Raw genomic sequence first — 16,049 nt, 5'->3', positions numbered from 1 at the left:
ATGTACGGCAATATGAACGGCAATATGCCGTACCAATATGTACGGCAATATGAACGTATTGCCGTACATTTTGGGAGGAACACCCTCCCAAAATGTACGGCAATATGAACGGCAATATGCCGTACCAATATGTACGGCAATATGAACATATTCATATTCATAGTCCATCTGCATCTTAAGGATAAAGGACACTCTTTCGAGGATGCCAATGTTCACATTTTGGACAGAGAGGACAGATGGTTTGAAAGAGGAGTGAAAGAGGCCATCTATGTCCACTGTGAGCGACCATCTTTGAACAGAGGCGGTGGTTTACGACACCAACTGTCTGCCATCTATAATCCAGTTTTGAGATCCCTCCCCAGACGCCTTAACGCCCACTCACATCCTGGGCCATCTGACCTCAGGAATTCACATGATAGGGTGGGGCCAGGTTTCACAATGAGCTCACCCGAAACCCTGGCTGATTAGGTACCACACCCGCTTTCACACCTTGGCTCATGTGATTAGAGGATCACCAGGGGGTCCTTTGTCCCTCTTTGGGGGGATACTCCCACTAGGTTTAAATCTGGGACTCTCGGCCATTTGACCTTAGAACTGAAGAAGCTTCTCGGATGAGAGGCGAAACGTCTTCAAGCAACTCAAAGAAGTCCAGATGCTTTTCTTTGCAAACTCCTAAGACACTCGTGTTGTCTCTGGCTGGGGTGATTGGTCTTGCACCCGTTGCATGCGTTGGTGCGGTAGTCGTTGATCACTAGGTCGAGTAGGTGACACACCGCAGTTTTCACGGTATTGACGAATAAAGAAGACGCCCAACCGTCAAGCTCAGCGTCTTGCCGCTCGCCCACCGCCGCCGCCACATCACACTCCGTGTCGGACAGTTTCTCCCTCTCTTCCAAGGAACTGTCAGTTGAGTTGTCCGAGGAACGGTCCTCCTCGTCACGACGCAGGGGTGCAGAGTCCATCTTTTTCTTTTTATCTCCCTCGGTATTGTGCGAGGGAGACGGTTTTGACAAAAAAAAGTTTCAGACCGAACGAGACAATCGCCTTCTTTTGAAAATACTAGAAAGGGGGGCTTATTTTTTTTTGTTGTTGTTTTATAGCGACTTCATAGAACAGCTAGAGCATAGGCAAACATTCAGTGAGTAACTAAGTAAGTAAGTACATAGACTGCATTAGAACTAGAAATCTTAGAAAACAAGTGAAATGAAAGTCAGCCTTCATAGTGTAACAAGGTGAAACGGGGTGGGTTTAGCTAAGCGAACATTGCCAGTGTACAATTTAACTGAGAATAACAAAGGGCTCCACCGAGCCCCATGAGAACATAAGATGTAAAGTTCGCTCCTGCGCCAAATAATCCCAGGGAAGCAAGGCCGAAGAATTTACACTGCTCCTTCAATTCGATCCTCTCCTCTTCTTCCTTTTTTCTTTGTTCTTCCTCCTTTCTCCTCTTCAGCCTTTCTCCTTCGAGTTTCTTCTGGGCCGCCTTATACATCTCGTTGGTGTAGTCGTTTCCTCCATTGAAATCCACCATTTCATCAATTTCATCCAGAAGACTTTCGACTTGGTTTCTGATTTGCTTCCGATCGTTGATGAGCGAACGGTACCTTCCTCCGCACTATCAGTCGTTGTAGATGTTTACTTTCTTTCACGTAGTCTTTCACTGACTTGCTGTCCCGCAGCAGGTCCCCGTGCGTAAACAGAACTACGACGTAGGTAGGGTGGGGGCATCTTCACCAAAGTTGTCTCGAATCCACTTCATCGCGTTCCTCTTGCGTGAACCTCGACTTGAGGCTCACCGCTAGAAGGAAAGCATGGGGTCCGGGAGCCGACAGTTCGACGCACTCCTCGATTTTCATTTTCACCTCGTCTCGCGTTTTGGTCGTGGATGGTGTTTCCATCCTGGGGGACGCACTCTTTCCCGATCCTGTTTTACCGACCAGAAGGAGTCTCAGTTCTTCACGGGTCGCAGAGCCTGCGGGGTTGGGGAAATGATGGTAACATTTGAATCATTCTAGAAAAAAAAAAAGTAAAACACTACGTTTTACATCGATACAAAGGTAACCTGTTACCTGTACCTTGTTGTTACCTTTGTATCGATGTTGACAGCAAGCAGTTTGTCCACATAAAGCGAGTACCACAAGCAGCACACAACCCTGGAATTGCACTTTACCTTTGTATCGATGTTGACAGTGAGCAGTTTGCCCACATAACGCGAGTTGCACAAGCAGCACACATCCCTGGATCCAGCCTTTGGTCGCATTTTCAGTAAGCTAAGAAAAGAAGAAAGAAAAAAGAGGTGAAATTAGGGCACATTCAAGGAAAGTCTTTCAGATCAGATTAGCAAGTTAAACCACACTGAAAATACACATTGAATAAACCATGGCCCCAAACTGGGTGGTTGTCCCATGTGTTTCCCCCGTAGCTTCTCCGGGCGCACACACAATGAGCCCTGGTTTCGCGACGCAGGCATAGCAACAACCTCCTTCTCCTCCTCACTGCCTCCTGTGTGTGTGTGTGTGTGTGTGTGTGTAGGAGGTACTCGGTTCCTCACAGACGGCGGTGTTCGCGGAATAGGCAGGCCAAACAGCTGATCTTTCACTATCGGGGCGCATGACAATGGTAGAGAAGGAGCAAGGAGGACGAGGAGCAACGGAAAAACCCGAGGTCCAACTGGGGGGCGGTGTTCTCGTAATAGGCAGGCGAAACAGCTGCTCTTTCACTAGCGAGGCACTTGAGAACAATGTAGAGAGAGCAAGGAGTACGAGGAGCAACCCAGAGCCCGAGGTCCAACTAGAGAGTGGTGTTCATGAAACCCGCCCTCCGCGGACCTAAGCGTATGCCAGCGAGGCGCTTGAGAACAAAGGAGGAAGGAGGATGAGGAGGCACGGAGAGCCCGAGGTCCAACTGGAGGGCGGTGTTCACGTAATAGGCAGGCCACACAGCTGCTCTTTCACTAGCGAGGTGCATGAGAACGAAGGAGAGGGAGCAAGGAGGACGAGGGGCAACGGAGTGCCTGAGGTCCAACTGGAGGGAAGTGTTCGCGTAATAGGCAGGCCAAACAGCTGCTCTTTCACTAGCGAGGCCCATGACAATGTTAGAGAAGGAGCAAGGAGGACGAGGAGCAACGGAAATCCCGAGGTCCTCACCGAAGGGGGTGTTCGCGAAACCGGCCCTCCGCAGACCTAAGCGTATGCTCACGAGGAGCATAAACGGAGGGCGGTGTTCGCGTAATGGGCAGGCCAAATAGCTGCGCTTTCACTAGCGAGGCCCTTGAGAACGATGTAGAGGGAGCAAGGAGTACGAGGAGCAATGCAGAGCCCGAGCTCCAAATGAAGGGCGGTGTTCGCGTAATAGGAAGGCCAAACAGCTTCTCTTTCACTAGCGAGGCGCATGACAACAGTAGAGAAGAAGCAAGGAGGATGAGGAGCAACAGAGAGCTCGATGTCCTCACCGATGGCGGTTTTTGCGAAACCCACCCTCTGCAAACCTAAGCGTAGTCTAGCGATGAGCGTGACAAGGATGTAGAGGGAGCAAGGAGGACGAAGAGGCATGGAGAGCCCGAGGTCCAACTGGAGGGCAGTGTTCGGGTAATAGGCAGGCCAAACAGCTTCTCTTTCACTAGCGAGGCACTTGAAAACGATGTAGAGGGAGCAAGGAGGACGAGGAGCAACGGAGATCCCAAGGTCCTCACCGAAGGGGGTGTTCACGAAACCCACCCTCCGCAGACCTAAGCGTATGCTAGCGAGGAGCATGAGAACGATGTAGAGGGAGCAAGAATGAGGAGGAGGCAAGGAGTGTCTGAAGTCCAAACGGATGGCGGTGTTCGCGTAATAGGCAGGCCAAGCAGCTGCTCTTTCACTAGCGAGGTGCAGGAGAACGATGGAGAAGGAGCAAGGAAGACGAGGGGCAATGGAGAGCCCGAGGTCCTCACTTAGGCCCATTTACGCATAACCCAAGGCCCATCCGGCAAAGCGCTCGCCTGCGAGGAGCAGGAGAACAGAGCAGAAGGAGGTCGCAGAACGGGGAGGCAGGGAGAGTCCGAAGTCCTCACTTAGGCCGGTTTATGCGAACACTGATGTGAAGTTGAGAGTTGTTTGCTCCGGCGGTTCGGGGTCTGTGTGGTTTTTTCCCATATTTCTCACGTGCCAATTTATTTTGTTGTGATTTATTATCAGCCAGACCCATATTTGCTTTAAATGACAAATTTATTTAAGATGGAGTGATTTATGTAAGTCTGGGATGGTATGTGTTAACAGCTGCCCATAGATCCTACCTGCCGGATCTTCTTTTCATTGATATTGCTGTTATGACTGATGAAGTCGAGCTGGTGAGTTTCTGTGTTGACTAAATAATGTGTTAAAGCCATAAATATGACTATTACCAAACTGTACTGTCGTTAATAGGGTTGCTTTGTTAATGTTGTATGGTTGTTTATTTTGTGTCTTTCAGTTGATTACCTGGCTTCTGTAAAGGCACGGTTACTGTACTGGTGTTAGCTTATGCTTGTGCAATAAAGCTTATAAAAGGCGGCAATCAGATGTCCGAGCCTGAGTACGACACAGTTTCATCAGTTAAAACACACCCTTATGGTGGGAGTTTACTAAATTAAAGGTAGTTAGCTTAGTAAAAACCGTACAGGGTCCCTCCAGACCCCAGTGTTTGCCATCGTAACTTCCGAATGTGCATTGGGGTTGCGAAATACCCCATCGCGATTACAAAGGGGTCACAGTGTACCCACGGAGCAGAGAGCAACCCCGGTCCTCATGAAGGCCGGTTTACGTGTAACCCAGGGCCCATCCGTCTAAGCGCTCGCCTGCGAGGAGCAGGAGAACCGAGGAGCAGGAGGTAGGAGGACTGGGATGCAGGAGGCGTCCGAGTTCCTCATGGAGGCCAGTTTGCGCGAACACTGCCCTCTGCAAAGCTAAGCGTCCGACAGCGAGGCGCAGGAGAACCGAGGAGAAGGAGGGCGGGGAGGTAGGGAGAGTCCGAGGTCCTCACTTAGGCTGGTTTACGCGAACACTCTCGAGAAGGAGACGATGATGATGATGATGATGATGTGAAGTTGAGAGTTGTTGCTGCGGTACTTGGGGGTCCTCCAGACCCCAAGGTTTGCCATCGTAACTTACGAATGTGCATTGGGGTTGTGAAATACCCCATCGTGGGTAGACTGTGACCCCTTAGTAATCGTGGAGTAGAGAGCACCCCCGGTCCTCTCGAAGGCCGGTTTACGCGTAACCCGGGGCCCATCCGGCTAAGCGCTTGCCTGCGAGGAGCAGGAGAACGGAGCAGAAGGAGGAAGGAGGACTAGGAGGCAGGGATAGTCCGAGGAACTCACTTAGGCCTGTTTACGCGTAACCCAGGGCCCATCCGGCTAAGTGCTCGCCTGTGAGGAGCAGGAGAACGGGGGAGAAGGAGGAAGGAGGTCGAGTAGGAACGGAGAGTCCGAGGTCCTCACTGAGGACGGTGTACGCGAACACTCTCGAGAAGGAGACGATGATGATGATGTGAAGTTGAGAGTTGTTGCCGTGGCGCTTGGAGGTCCCTCCAGACCCCAAGGTTTGCTGTGACAAGACCCGCTATAGCCGGGGGTCCGCCTGACCCCCCCTTTTTTTTATCCAGGCCACACAAGGGTTAATAAAGTGCCAGTCTCGCGTCATATTATTGAAATGACAGGGGGGCCAAGGTTGTGATCTCAGTGAAGTGGTAGATACGCAGAGACAACATGAGTATTAGAGGGCGTCACTTGAAGAAATGAGACTGGATATATTACGTCAGAAAATAAAAATACATCGCAAGAACATATCTTTAAAAATTGTGTTTTGGTGATGTGAAATAAATAAAAAGCTTGCAGCCTCAAAACAGAAGATGTATCCAAACAGCCTTTAATAAATCCCAAACTTTACTTGAATACATACGTAACAAGCGTTAAGAATTACAACATCTTAAGCATCTATAGTGAGGCCACACACACAAAAAAAGTAGAAAAACTGATTTCATTACACTTATTGAGCAATGAAAAATCATGCGGTCACTCAACTAATCTTAAAGGCTCATGATAGAAACAAGTTTATGACAAAGTTAAATGTATTGAGTCAGTCAAAACTAAAAACAAAACTACAATAAAACAAAAAAGGAAACACAAATTGTCCTCTTTTTTTCCAAAAATGGTGACATTTATCAATCAGCGGTGAAAATGGTTGTCAAGAGCCCCATACCCTTTGTCGTAATAATAATGATAACGAGTGAAAACTACAACGCGTCAGGTTTTCCTTGCTTTGACCCCACAACAGAGGCTATAACGTTTTCTAGGTGAGGATTTCCCTTTGCCTCCTCCTCAGCTCTTTTCAACACCTCCCCATACTCATCTTTCTTCAGATTATCCACAAAGTTTTCAAATATAGTGAGCAGAGGAAAGGCGTACTCAATCACATTCTCGCTAAGATTCGGAAACCCATAGAAAAACCCGCCACTGTGCAAACCAAACACTCGTCCGTCGGCATCGAAAACCGGGGAGCCGGAAGAGCCGTGGTACATGAGAGTGTTGTAGGTGACGTAGATATTTTCATACGGGTCATTTTTGATCTGCGGATTGATTTCACAAAGACAGCAAAATTCCTCGCAGTCTTCTAAATTTTCATTATTCTCAGCATGCTCTCGTCTCTCTTTCGTGATGACGCATGTAGGACTCATTTTTTTTCACTCCTCCTCCTGGGTGTCCGACGACACAGGCCTCGCCGTCTGAAGGTACAGGCCCAAATCTCTTAAGGATCCCTGGTGGCACTTTCTCTGTTTCCAGCTTAAGTATGACATAATCTAACTTATCGTTGCCGACAAACACCTTAGTAGGGATGGGTACCGGTAGTAACCAGACCGAAAACCAGCGCACATTTCAGTGCTTTATTTCGGTGATTTTTTTCCCTGAGATGTAATAAACTTTGAATTCTAGCCAATCATTTTACCTTTGCAAGCGTAGTAGGCGGGCCCAGGTACGTGCGATCTTTTAGAGCAGAGCTATAGATTGAAAATGCCCAAGGCGAAGCGGTCTAAAGTCTGGCTGTACTTCACAGCAAAATATGCAAACTCAGAAGCCTGCAACAAGTACTTTAAGCTGATACTGTGCAAAGCTAGGTGTTTCATCCTCGAATCTGATGAAACACTTAGCGATGTAGAGTATTTTGTTAAAAGCCGAGAAATGCACCGTATTTGATAGCTTGCTGTGAGACCTCACACCGTGCACATCTACTGCGGGTGTGGTGCCTGTTATCGGACTCGGTGTTAGCAACGTCCCCCAAGAACCCGAAGAGTAGAGTCCTGGCCCCTAGCCCTGTCAGTGTAACAGAAATGATGAGGGATGATGATGGCAGCAGCAGCAGCCATTCTTCTCTGCGTGAGTAGCTTCATGTTGTTCGTGTGTAATTTACGTTGAGAAGGCTAACCACGTTATTAAATTAATACATGTAAGGTGAACTAGCAAACACCGTCGTAGTTACATGCGGCTGTCTTCTTGTTTGATGGCAGATACTCCCTTCACCCTGGCCAAAAAGGCTAAAATGACCACAAAGAAAAAGTGGGAAACAGTTAAACATGAGAGGTTTTTGGACAAAGTTTTTCTTTTCTTTTTTTTCGTTGATTAAGCACTGCTTCCAGCCAAGAGTGATACCACATATAGCTGCAGAAAAGGCTAACATTGTTATCTTTTCACAAAAAAAACAGCTAAACATGAGAGGTTTTAGGACAAATTGTGTGTTCTCCATTCTTTAAGCACCGGTTGGAGCACTGTTTAAGCACCAGCACCGTTTCAAAAGTACCGATTTGGTACTGGTATCGGATAAAACCTAAACGATACCCATCCCTACACCTTAGCGCTGAGGTTCTTCCTGTCTGATTCTTGGTCTTCAAAGTTAAAGACCACGGTAACGTTTACAAATTCACGCCAGTTAGGTGTGTTTGATTTAACCCGGTAGTCGAATAAGTGGGCGTTGGTCAAGACAAAGTTGTCAAATAGCATAAAGCCTGTGCCTTCATGCTTTATGAAGGAACCAGTTATGAGACAAACTGACTCGCTCAGTTCGAGCAGCAACATAACACTGCGAATTTCAGTAAAAGACTGTCGGCTCTTTCCAAAGGTCTCCTTCCTGTATTTCAGTGCTTCCAGAAAAGAATTTTTAGGGAATCTACTCTCCATCTATCATTTCAGACGCGGATACTGCTGACAAAGTAGATCGTAAACCTCGTTACGGTCAATGCTGCTGTCCGTTTCTTTAATTGCCATTTTTAGACTCAATCCGTTCTGTCGTGCTACAGCTAAGACTGATGTCATTCCACCGCTGCGCTTTGCATTATTTGATGCTTGTGGAAGTTTCTGCTGCCCTGGGATGGCTACATCTTTTATTTCCGTATCTGCTCCCTGTGGAAAACATATCTGGAATTTCTTATTGTCCAGATGATCAATTATGTCTGTGCACTCAGTCTTATGTTCGTCGTTGATGTTACCCAGCTCAAAGTAGCCCAGGTCATCGGTGAAGCGACCGTCTCTTTTCAGAGCCTCCGCCGCAGTTATTCCCTTCTCCCCGTAAACACAAAGATACTTGAACTGTTTTTTAAAAAACTTTTCTCTTTTTTGGCATTTAGCCCTCCCTTTGTACCAATGTAAAAGACAGAATAGCAATCTCTTGCCTTAACCATCTTCTTATATTTACTGAAAGGCCTCCAGCACTGTGTGAGGTTGCGTGTGCCGTCTGAACTGATGTCCGTGTGTGTCCTGCAGGAAATCAGAGTTGGAAAAGTTGTTAATGTAGCAAAAAAACAAAATGTAATGCATTTTGTTCATAATCTCATTAAAGCCATGATCTTTTTTTATCGCTTTCACTGGAGTGGGTAAATGAGTCTGCAAAGTTAAAAAAAATGATTAACATTTATTGTTTATTACTTTTATCGGACATCATCCGATCTCATTTATACACATTTAAGAAATAACGTGGAAAATATCATTTTGTTTGCATTTGGAGACTCGGCATTTGAACCATCCCAAATATCTGGACCAGGGAACCAACTCCTCAAACCGGTAAAAAAGGTCAAGGACACAGTTACACGATTGCTAAACTAACCTGTTTTTGGATAAAAGAAAACCATATAAGCATGAGCCCTGGAATCTCGGTTTTAAAAAAAGAAGAAGCACTACATATTACTTTTCTTATGTTCAGTATACAGGAGTTGCTGCTCACACCCTGAGTTGCACCAATGTGTCTGTCAGATGTCCCAAGTGGAATGTCAGGCCGCATGCGTACTCACGCCGGACACCTCCTGACCTTATTTGCACGAGCCCTCAACTCAGCTGCAAAGTGCTCCTTCAGCGTTCACAATAATGGATTGCATTTCTCTCAGTCAACGGACTGTTTAGGGGAAAAAGCAGCTAATAGTTAGTGGGCTCTGTGGGTTGTTGTTTTTTAATCACACTAGGAGTGAACAAAAGCAAAATAAAACCCTTTAAAGATGCAGACTGTGAAAGTCTGGTTCATACCATAAATCTTACCAGCTGTAGCTGGGGATTTTTTGTGTTTTAAGTTATAAGCAAGTGTCAAAACTTCAGTTTCCCATTGCTGATGTGATCCTCCTTTTTTGTTCCCTATTAATGATCTACGGTAATTTGTGATATTTCCCCCATAAAATAATAAGGCTTTAATGAAATCGTTGTGATACAGAGATTTGATTTCTTGTCCATGCTTTGGATAAAATAGTAATTTTGTCAACACTCAATGTAGTTTACCAACTCCTCCTCAGTCCAAACTGACTTTATGGTTCATACATGTCAACTCAGGGAACTCCTGTCATGACCTCCCTTCTGTGAGCACACACACACACACACACACACACACACACACACACACACACACACACACACACACACACACACGCAGAAGGAGAGAAACAGAAAGATCATTAATGCAGAGGATTGCAGCAGCTCTTGGATTTTCACTCTCTGTTGGAGAGAGTCACATGAATTTCAAATTTTTCGCCTTTGCTTCAATGTGTCTTTAAATCCTTTCTTGTTCAAATTGTTTATTCACATATTAAAGCTCGGGAACTCAGTAAGTAGGAACAGCGATAGTTTAAAGACATTTTCTACAATACAGAGGATTTCATCATCCGCAGTTTGTGAAAACTGCAGTAAAAAAAAAACCAACATCAGTAAATTCACATTAGGCTGCACACTGGTTATGCCATTACGGATTTTGCTCAAGAGTCTGTTTGAGCTAAAAACTTGAAATATATGTATGTATATTTTAAATCAGTAACATAGATACAATGTTTTTGGATAACAAACGAGTCACATTTTAAACACTGTTTGAATAATCAAAGAGATATTTATAAAGGGCAGGCTTACCGGGAGCAGAGAAACACGCTGTATTGTCTCTTTTGCATAAGCCACATCAGAAACGCTCTGTGCAGATAGCAAAGTCTGCACTGTGGGAGTGTCTGGACCCTCCACGCCATGATCTGCCGCACAACCTCACACTGGTCCCCAGGGGCACGACAAACTTGTAAGCCCTAGTTCCGGCTCCCGAAAAATATGCTTGAGCTGTTCTTGTGTCCAACAAAAATGAGTTCTGATATGTTTTATTTTTAATGTTACCGCGTTGAAGTTAGCACAATTTAAATTCAAAAAATTATTAGTGTCTTAAATGAATGGCACCTTGACAGGGACTCGGTGAATGGCTTAAAAAAAACTAATACATTGTTTTTACATCACTTGAGTACACTCCAATGAAACTCGGAAAGTGGGACACACAATATGGAAATGATGACTTGGCATTTGTTAGGGAGGAGTGTAAGTATAGAGAGGAGGAATTCCTACTTCCCATTCATGTACTCTGCAATATGCATTGTGTCGAAACTGTCCTTGTAACATGTTTACTTTTTTCAAAATAAATAGCTGTGAAAAAAAACCCATCAAAGTTGAGGTAAGTATTCACCACAGTATCGTGTTTTTTTTTATTAGGGTCAAATTTCTCTTTGGGTAAAAATTAAGCCAACATCCAAGTGTCAAAGGAAGCTTATTTGTGCCACAGATGCTAATTCAGTGACTGTGGGAATGTGTAAGGAATGTTTTGGAACCTGTCTGATCTTAAAAAAAAACTAACTTTGTTTTTACATTACAGGGAGTGCAGAATTATTAGGCAAGTTGTATTTTTGAGGAATAATTTTATTATTGAACAACAACCATGTTCTCAATGAACCCAAAAAACTCATTAATATCAAAGCTGAATGTTTTTGGAAGTAGTTTTTAGTTTGTTTTTAGTTTTAGCTATTTTAGGGGGATATCTGTGTGTGCAGGTGACTATTACTGTGCATAATTATTAGGCAACTTAATAAAAAACAAATATATACCCATTTCAATTATTTATTTTTACCAGTGAAACCAATATAACATCTCCACATTCACAAATATACATTTCTGACATTCAAAAACAAAACAAAAACAAATCAGCGACCAATATAGCCACCTTTCTTTGCAAGGACACTCAAAAGCCTGCCATCCATGGATTCTGTCAGTGTTTTGATCTGTTCATCATCAACATTGCGTGCAGCAGCAACCACAGCCTCCCAGACACTGTTCAGAGAGGTGTACTGTTTTCCCTCCTTGTAAATCTCACATTTGATGATGGACCACAGGTTCTCAATGGGGTTCAGATCAGGTGAATAAGGAGGCCATGTCATTAGTTTTTCTTCTTTTATACCCTTTCTTGCCAGCCACGCTGTGGAGTACTTGGACGCGTGTGATGGAGCATTGTCCTGCATGAAAATCATGTTTTTCTTGAAGGATGCAGACTTCTTCCTGTACCACTGCTTGAAGAAGGTGTCTTCCAGAAACTGGCAGTAGGACTGGGAGTTGAGCTTGACTCCATCCTCAACCCGAAAAGGCCCCACAAGCTCATCTTTGATGATACCAGCCCAAACCAGTACTCCACCTCCACCTTGCTGGCATCTGAGTGGGACTGGAGCTCTCTGCCCTTTACCAATCCAGCCACGGGCCCATCCATCTGGCCCATCAAGACTCACTCTCATTTCATCAGTCCATAAAACCTTAGAAAAATCAGTCTTGAGATATTTCTTGGCCCAGTCTTGACGTTTCAGCTTGTGTGTCTTGTTCAGTGGTGGTCGTCTTTCAGCCTTTCTTACCTTGGCCATGTCTCTGAGTATTGCACACCTTGTGCTTTTGGGCACTCCAGTGATGTTGCAGCTCTGAAATATGGCCAAACTGGTGGCAAGTGGCATCTTGGCAGCTGCACGCTTGACTTTTCTCAGTTCATGGGCAGTTATTTTGCGCCTTGGTTTTTCCACACGCTTCTTGCGACCCTGTTGACTATTTTGAATGAAATGCTTGATTGTTCGATGATCACGCTTCAGAAGCTTTGCAATTTTAAGACTGCTGCATCCCTCTGCAAGATATCTCACTATTTTTGACTTTTCTGAGCCTGTCAAGTCCTTCTTTTGACCCATTTTGCCAAAGGAAAGGAAGTTGCCTAATAATTATGCACACCTGATATAGGGTGTTGATGTCATTAGACCACACCCCTTCTCATTACAGAGATGCACATCACCTAATATGCTTAATTGGTAGTAGGCTTTCGAGCCTATACAGCTTGGAGTAAGACAACATGCATGAAGAGGATGATGTGGACAAAATACTCATTTGCCTAATAATTCTGCACTCCCTGTACAGCAATATTGAGGAAACATTTAACGGCTGATCATGGAGCAGGATGAAGGTCAAAGGGAAAGTCCCTGCCATTCTTCCGATTATGCTTCCATCCTGCGTAGCCATCCAGCAGGTCCATGCTATATCGCCCCTCCCGACCCAGAGTGGTATAGCGTTTTGTAGAAAAGATTGATCGATTTGCTCACTCTTTCTCTCTCTCTCTCTCTCTCTGGATCTTAGAAAAATAATAAATTCACTGTTTTTTTTCCTCATATGTTTAAGGTACCTGACGGAGGAAGCATTGACCGGGACCGTCGTCTGACTCTTTCTTGATGTGCGTAAAACAAGGCCGTTTTCTTTTAGGGTTTCTGTTTTTCTGTCTATTGAGAAAACCCGATGTAAAAGTAGTTAAAAAAGAAAAAATTAAGAAAAACTCTACTTTGGTCTGAGAAAGAGTGGTTGCACAAAACCAAAATACCTCATCGGGGTGTTTTAATAAAATTAATTAGGACAGAGTTCTGAATATGTGCACGGTGCTTTTTTTTTTTTTTCACTCGGGGTTATTTTACACGTACAAGGAGTTGAGTGAGCGGCCTGTATGAAATTATTTGCTAGGTTACAAGCATTAAAAAAATACTAATATCGATTAGAGGGGTTGTTGACTCCTCCTTGGTGTGTGTAAAATAAGGCTGTTTTCTTTGAGGGTTTCTGTTTTTCTGTCTATCCAGAGTTTTCTGCTAATGAGAAAACCTGTTGTAAAGTATCTCAAAAAAAATGAAGAAAAACTCTTTACTTTGGTCTGAGAAGGAGTGGCTGCACAAAACCAAAATACCTCATCGGGGTGTTTTAATAAAATTAATTAGGGCCAATTTCCAAATACGGGCGCGACGCTTTTTTCCCACCAAGGCTTACTTTACACGTACGAGGTGGGCACACTGTAGGTTGTAGCATTAAGAAATACTGATAATGATTAGAGCGGTTTGTTGACTCCTTCTTGACCCGCGATGTGTGTGTAAAAGAAGACCATTTTCTTTTAGGGATTCTAATGAAAAAATCTGTTGGAAAGGGTTCACACACAATAATGCATCCGAGGGTGTTTTAATTGTTTAAGTAAGACCAAGTTCTGAATATGTGCGCCGTGCTCTTTTCACTAAGGGATATTATTTTATTTTTTTAACACATACAAGGATGTAGCTTGCCTCCACCAAGCGCTATATAAATGCAATCCGTTACTAGTCAGATAATCTTAAAGGTTTTTATTTTCACTTTCCACACCCCTCAAAAGGTAGAGGCCATTCTCCCCACAAGCTCCTTGGAGCCGGTATCTGGCTGCGGAACATGAAGAGGCTCTTATTTTTCTCTTCTCTCCACAGAGCATCGGCCACGGAGCATCAGTTACTGTAGACAGTGACGGGGGTGTCGCTGATCACCAATGAGGACCAGTCGCCGCTGCTGCCTCCTATGCTTACAGCGTCGGGAGAGCAGATCTCTTCCCCGTCCAAGTACAGAGGAACACAGGGCTGCAGAGTGAAAGGCTCCATCCTGTCTGCGCATAGAAAACTATGCGCCGGGCCTCTCTGATTTCATTCTCCTCCCTCCACAGACCCCCCTCCCTCTAAGGGAGAAATCATAAATTTTTTCCCCCCAGATGCAATTAGTCACACATATGGAATCCATTAGACACTTCCGGAATACCGCCCCTCCCCTCACCGGATGCAATTTGTTGTGCTTATGGATCATATTACACACACCTGGAATCGATTAGACACTTCCGGAGTACTTCCGGTAGGGTCAAAAGGTCAAGGCTGGGGCCATCAATCAACTTTTGACACAAGCCGTATGGTATTGTTTTTTAGTGTGGTTTGCAGATGTGAGATATGAGGAGCAGTGGTACAGAGTAGAGATGAGGCGATACCACTTTTTTATGTTCGATACTGATACTGATATCATAAATTTGGATATCTGCCGATACCGATATGAATCCGATATAGTGTGTTTTTTAATCAATAAAATTGTTTTTTTTTTTAATATCTTGCTGCATTTTGTATAAGTTCATACTCAAGTTTAAATAAACAACAATACTAAATTGCCTGTGGGACTCCGGAGGCAGCCGACAGGTATCGACAGACCAAGCGGAATGCAGCTCGGGCAGTGTCGCAAGTTTTGTGAGGTGCTTTTTTGATATTTAATGGATCGGATTACATTTTTTATTTCTCTCCGATATCCGATCCAGTAACTTAGGTCAGTATTGGACCGATACGTAATATCGGATCGGTTCATCTCTAGTAGTGAGGGGAGAAAATGGGAGACTGGTGACTGAAAAGGAGGGAGTGTTGTGGGCCCAGCACTCTGCTCAGCATGCTGAGCTTAGAGCTGTCATTGAGGCCCTGAAATTGGGGAAAGGGAAAAGAGTGAACATCTACATGGATTCAGCATATGTGTTCGGGGCGGGACATGTGGAACTGGGCCAGTGGAAAAGGGCTGGATTTCGAACTTCAGCACAACAGCCCATCAAGCATGAAAAGGAAATAAAAGAGCTGGAAGAAACTTTAAAAGGACCTTTGGAGGTGAAAATCATCAAATGCAGAAGTCACAATTATTCAGACACACGGGTGGCAAGAAGAAACAGAGTAGCCGATGAGGCGGCGAAGAAGGCGGCTGGATCCACGGGAGTGAAACAGATGGTGAGTATGGGTATGGAGTATGAGGAAAATCCTGGATTGGAGAAGGAGGACATCATTAAAGAGCAGGAGAAGAGAAATCAGTATGGAGAGAAAGGGGGGCCAGGAAAGTGGAGGAAATATGGAGAGGACCCAACGGGAGACCGGTCCTAACAACGGGTCTGGCAGAGAGGAAGATCAGAGAGGCTCATGGACTAGGACATGAGCCTCCATTACAATATCCTTAGATAGGTTTTAAATGCATCTTAGAACACACATGCATCAACACTACATATAAGCGGGTGGAGGGAGGTTTGGAGTCTTCTCACACCCCCGTTCTCTGCGGCCTGTTGGAGCGGGGGGGCTAGGAGGAGGAGTTGGCCGTCCGACTGGGGTCTGGAATGTGGGGCCTCCCTGCTGCTGCGGAGTCGGGCGGTCTGCTTCTCCCCACTGCAGGGAAAAGGGTAACACCACCTGGGTCTGGGTGCAGTTTCCCCCTCCAGTGGCAAGGGTACCTAGACCCGGTTCTTAGAGTACGCTTGGGGAGTGTGATTGTGTGTACAGCGTCTCTTTATGTCTGTCTCCATGTTGGTTGAGTGTGGAGTAATTGCATATGAGAGCATGAGGGTGGGAATGGATGTTCTGATGTATCTGTGTGTGCCTGTTTGTCTGTGTCTATATGTCAGGTT

General features: G+C 45.1%; 1 protein-coding gene across 1 annotated transcript; it reads right to left on the bottom strand.

Moving 5' to 3' along the window:
• Positions 1-6,249: 6,249 nt before the first annotated feature.
• Positions 6,250-12,041, bottom strand: LOC134620219 (serine protease FAM111A-like). The gene is given in 3 exon segments (XM_065470086.1): positions 6,250-6,696; positions 6,698-6,838; positions 11,949-12,041. Coding segments are annotated over 3 exon segments (681 nt in total).
• Positions 12,042-16,049: the final 4,008 nt, after the last annotated feature.

The sequence above is a fragment of the Pelmatolapia mariae genome, linkage group LG3_W (assembly GCF_036321145.2).
Source record: "Pelmatolapia mariae isolate MD_Pm_ZW linkage group LG3_W, Pm_UMD_F_2, whole genome shotgun sequence".
Taxonomy (NCBI): Eukaryota; Metazoa; Chordata; class Actinopteri; order Cichliformes; family Cichlidae; genus Pelmatolapia; species Pelmatolapia mariae.
Note: the sequence above shows the minus strand (reverse complement) of the source record. Positions and strands in the feature narration are given on the sequence as shown.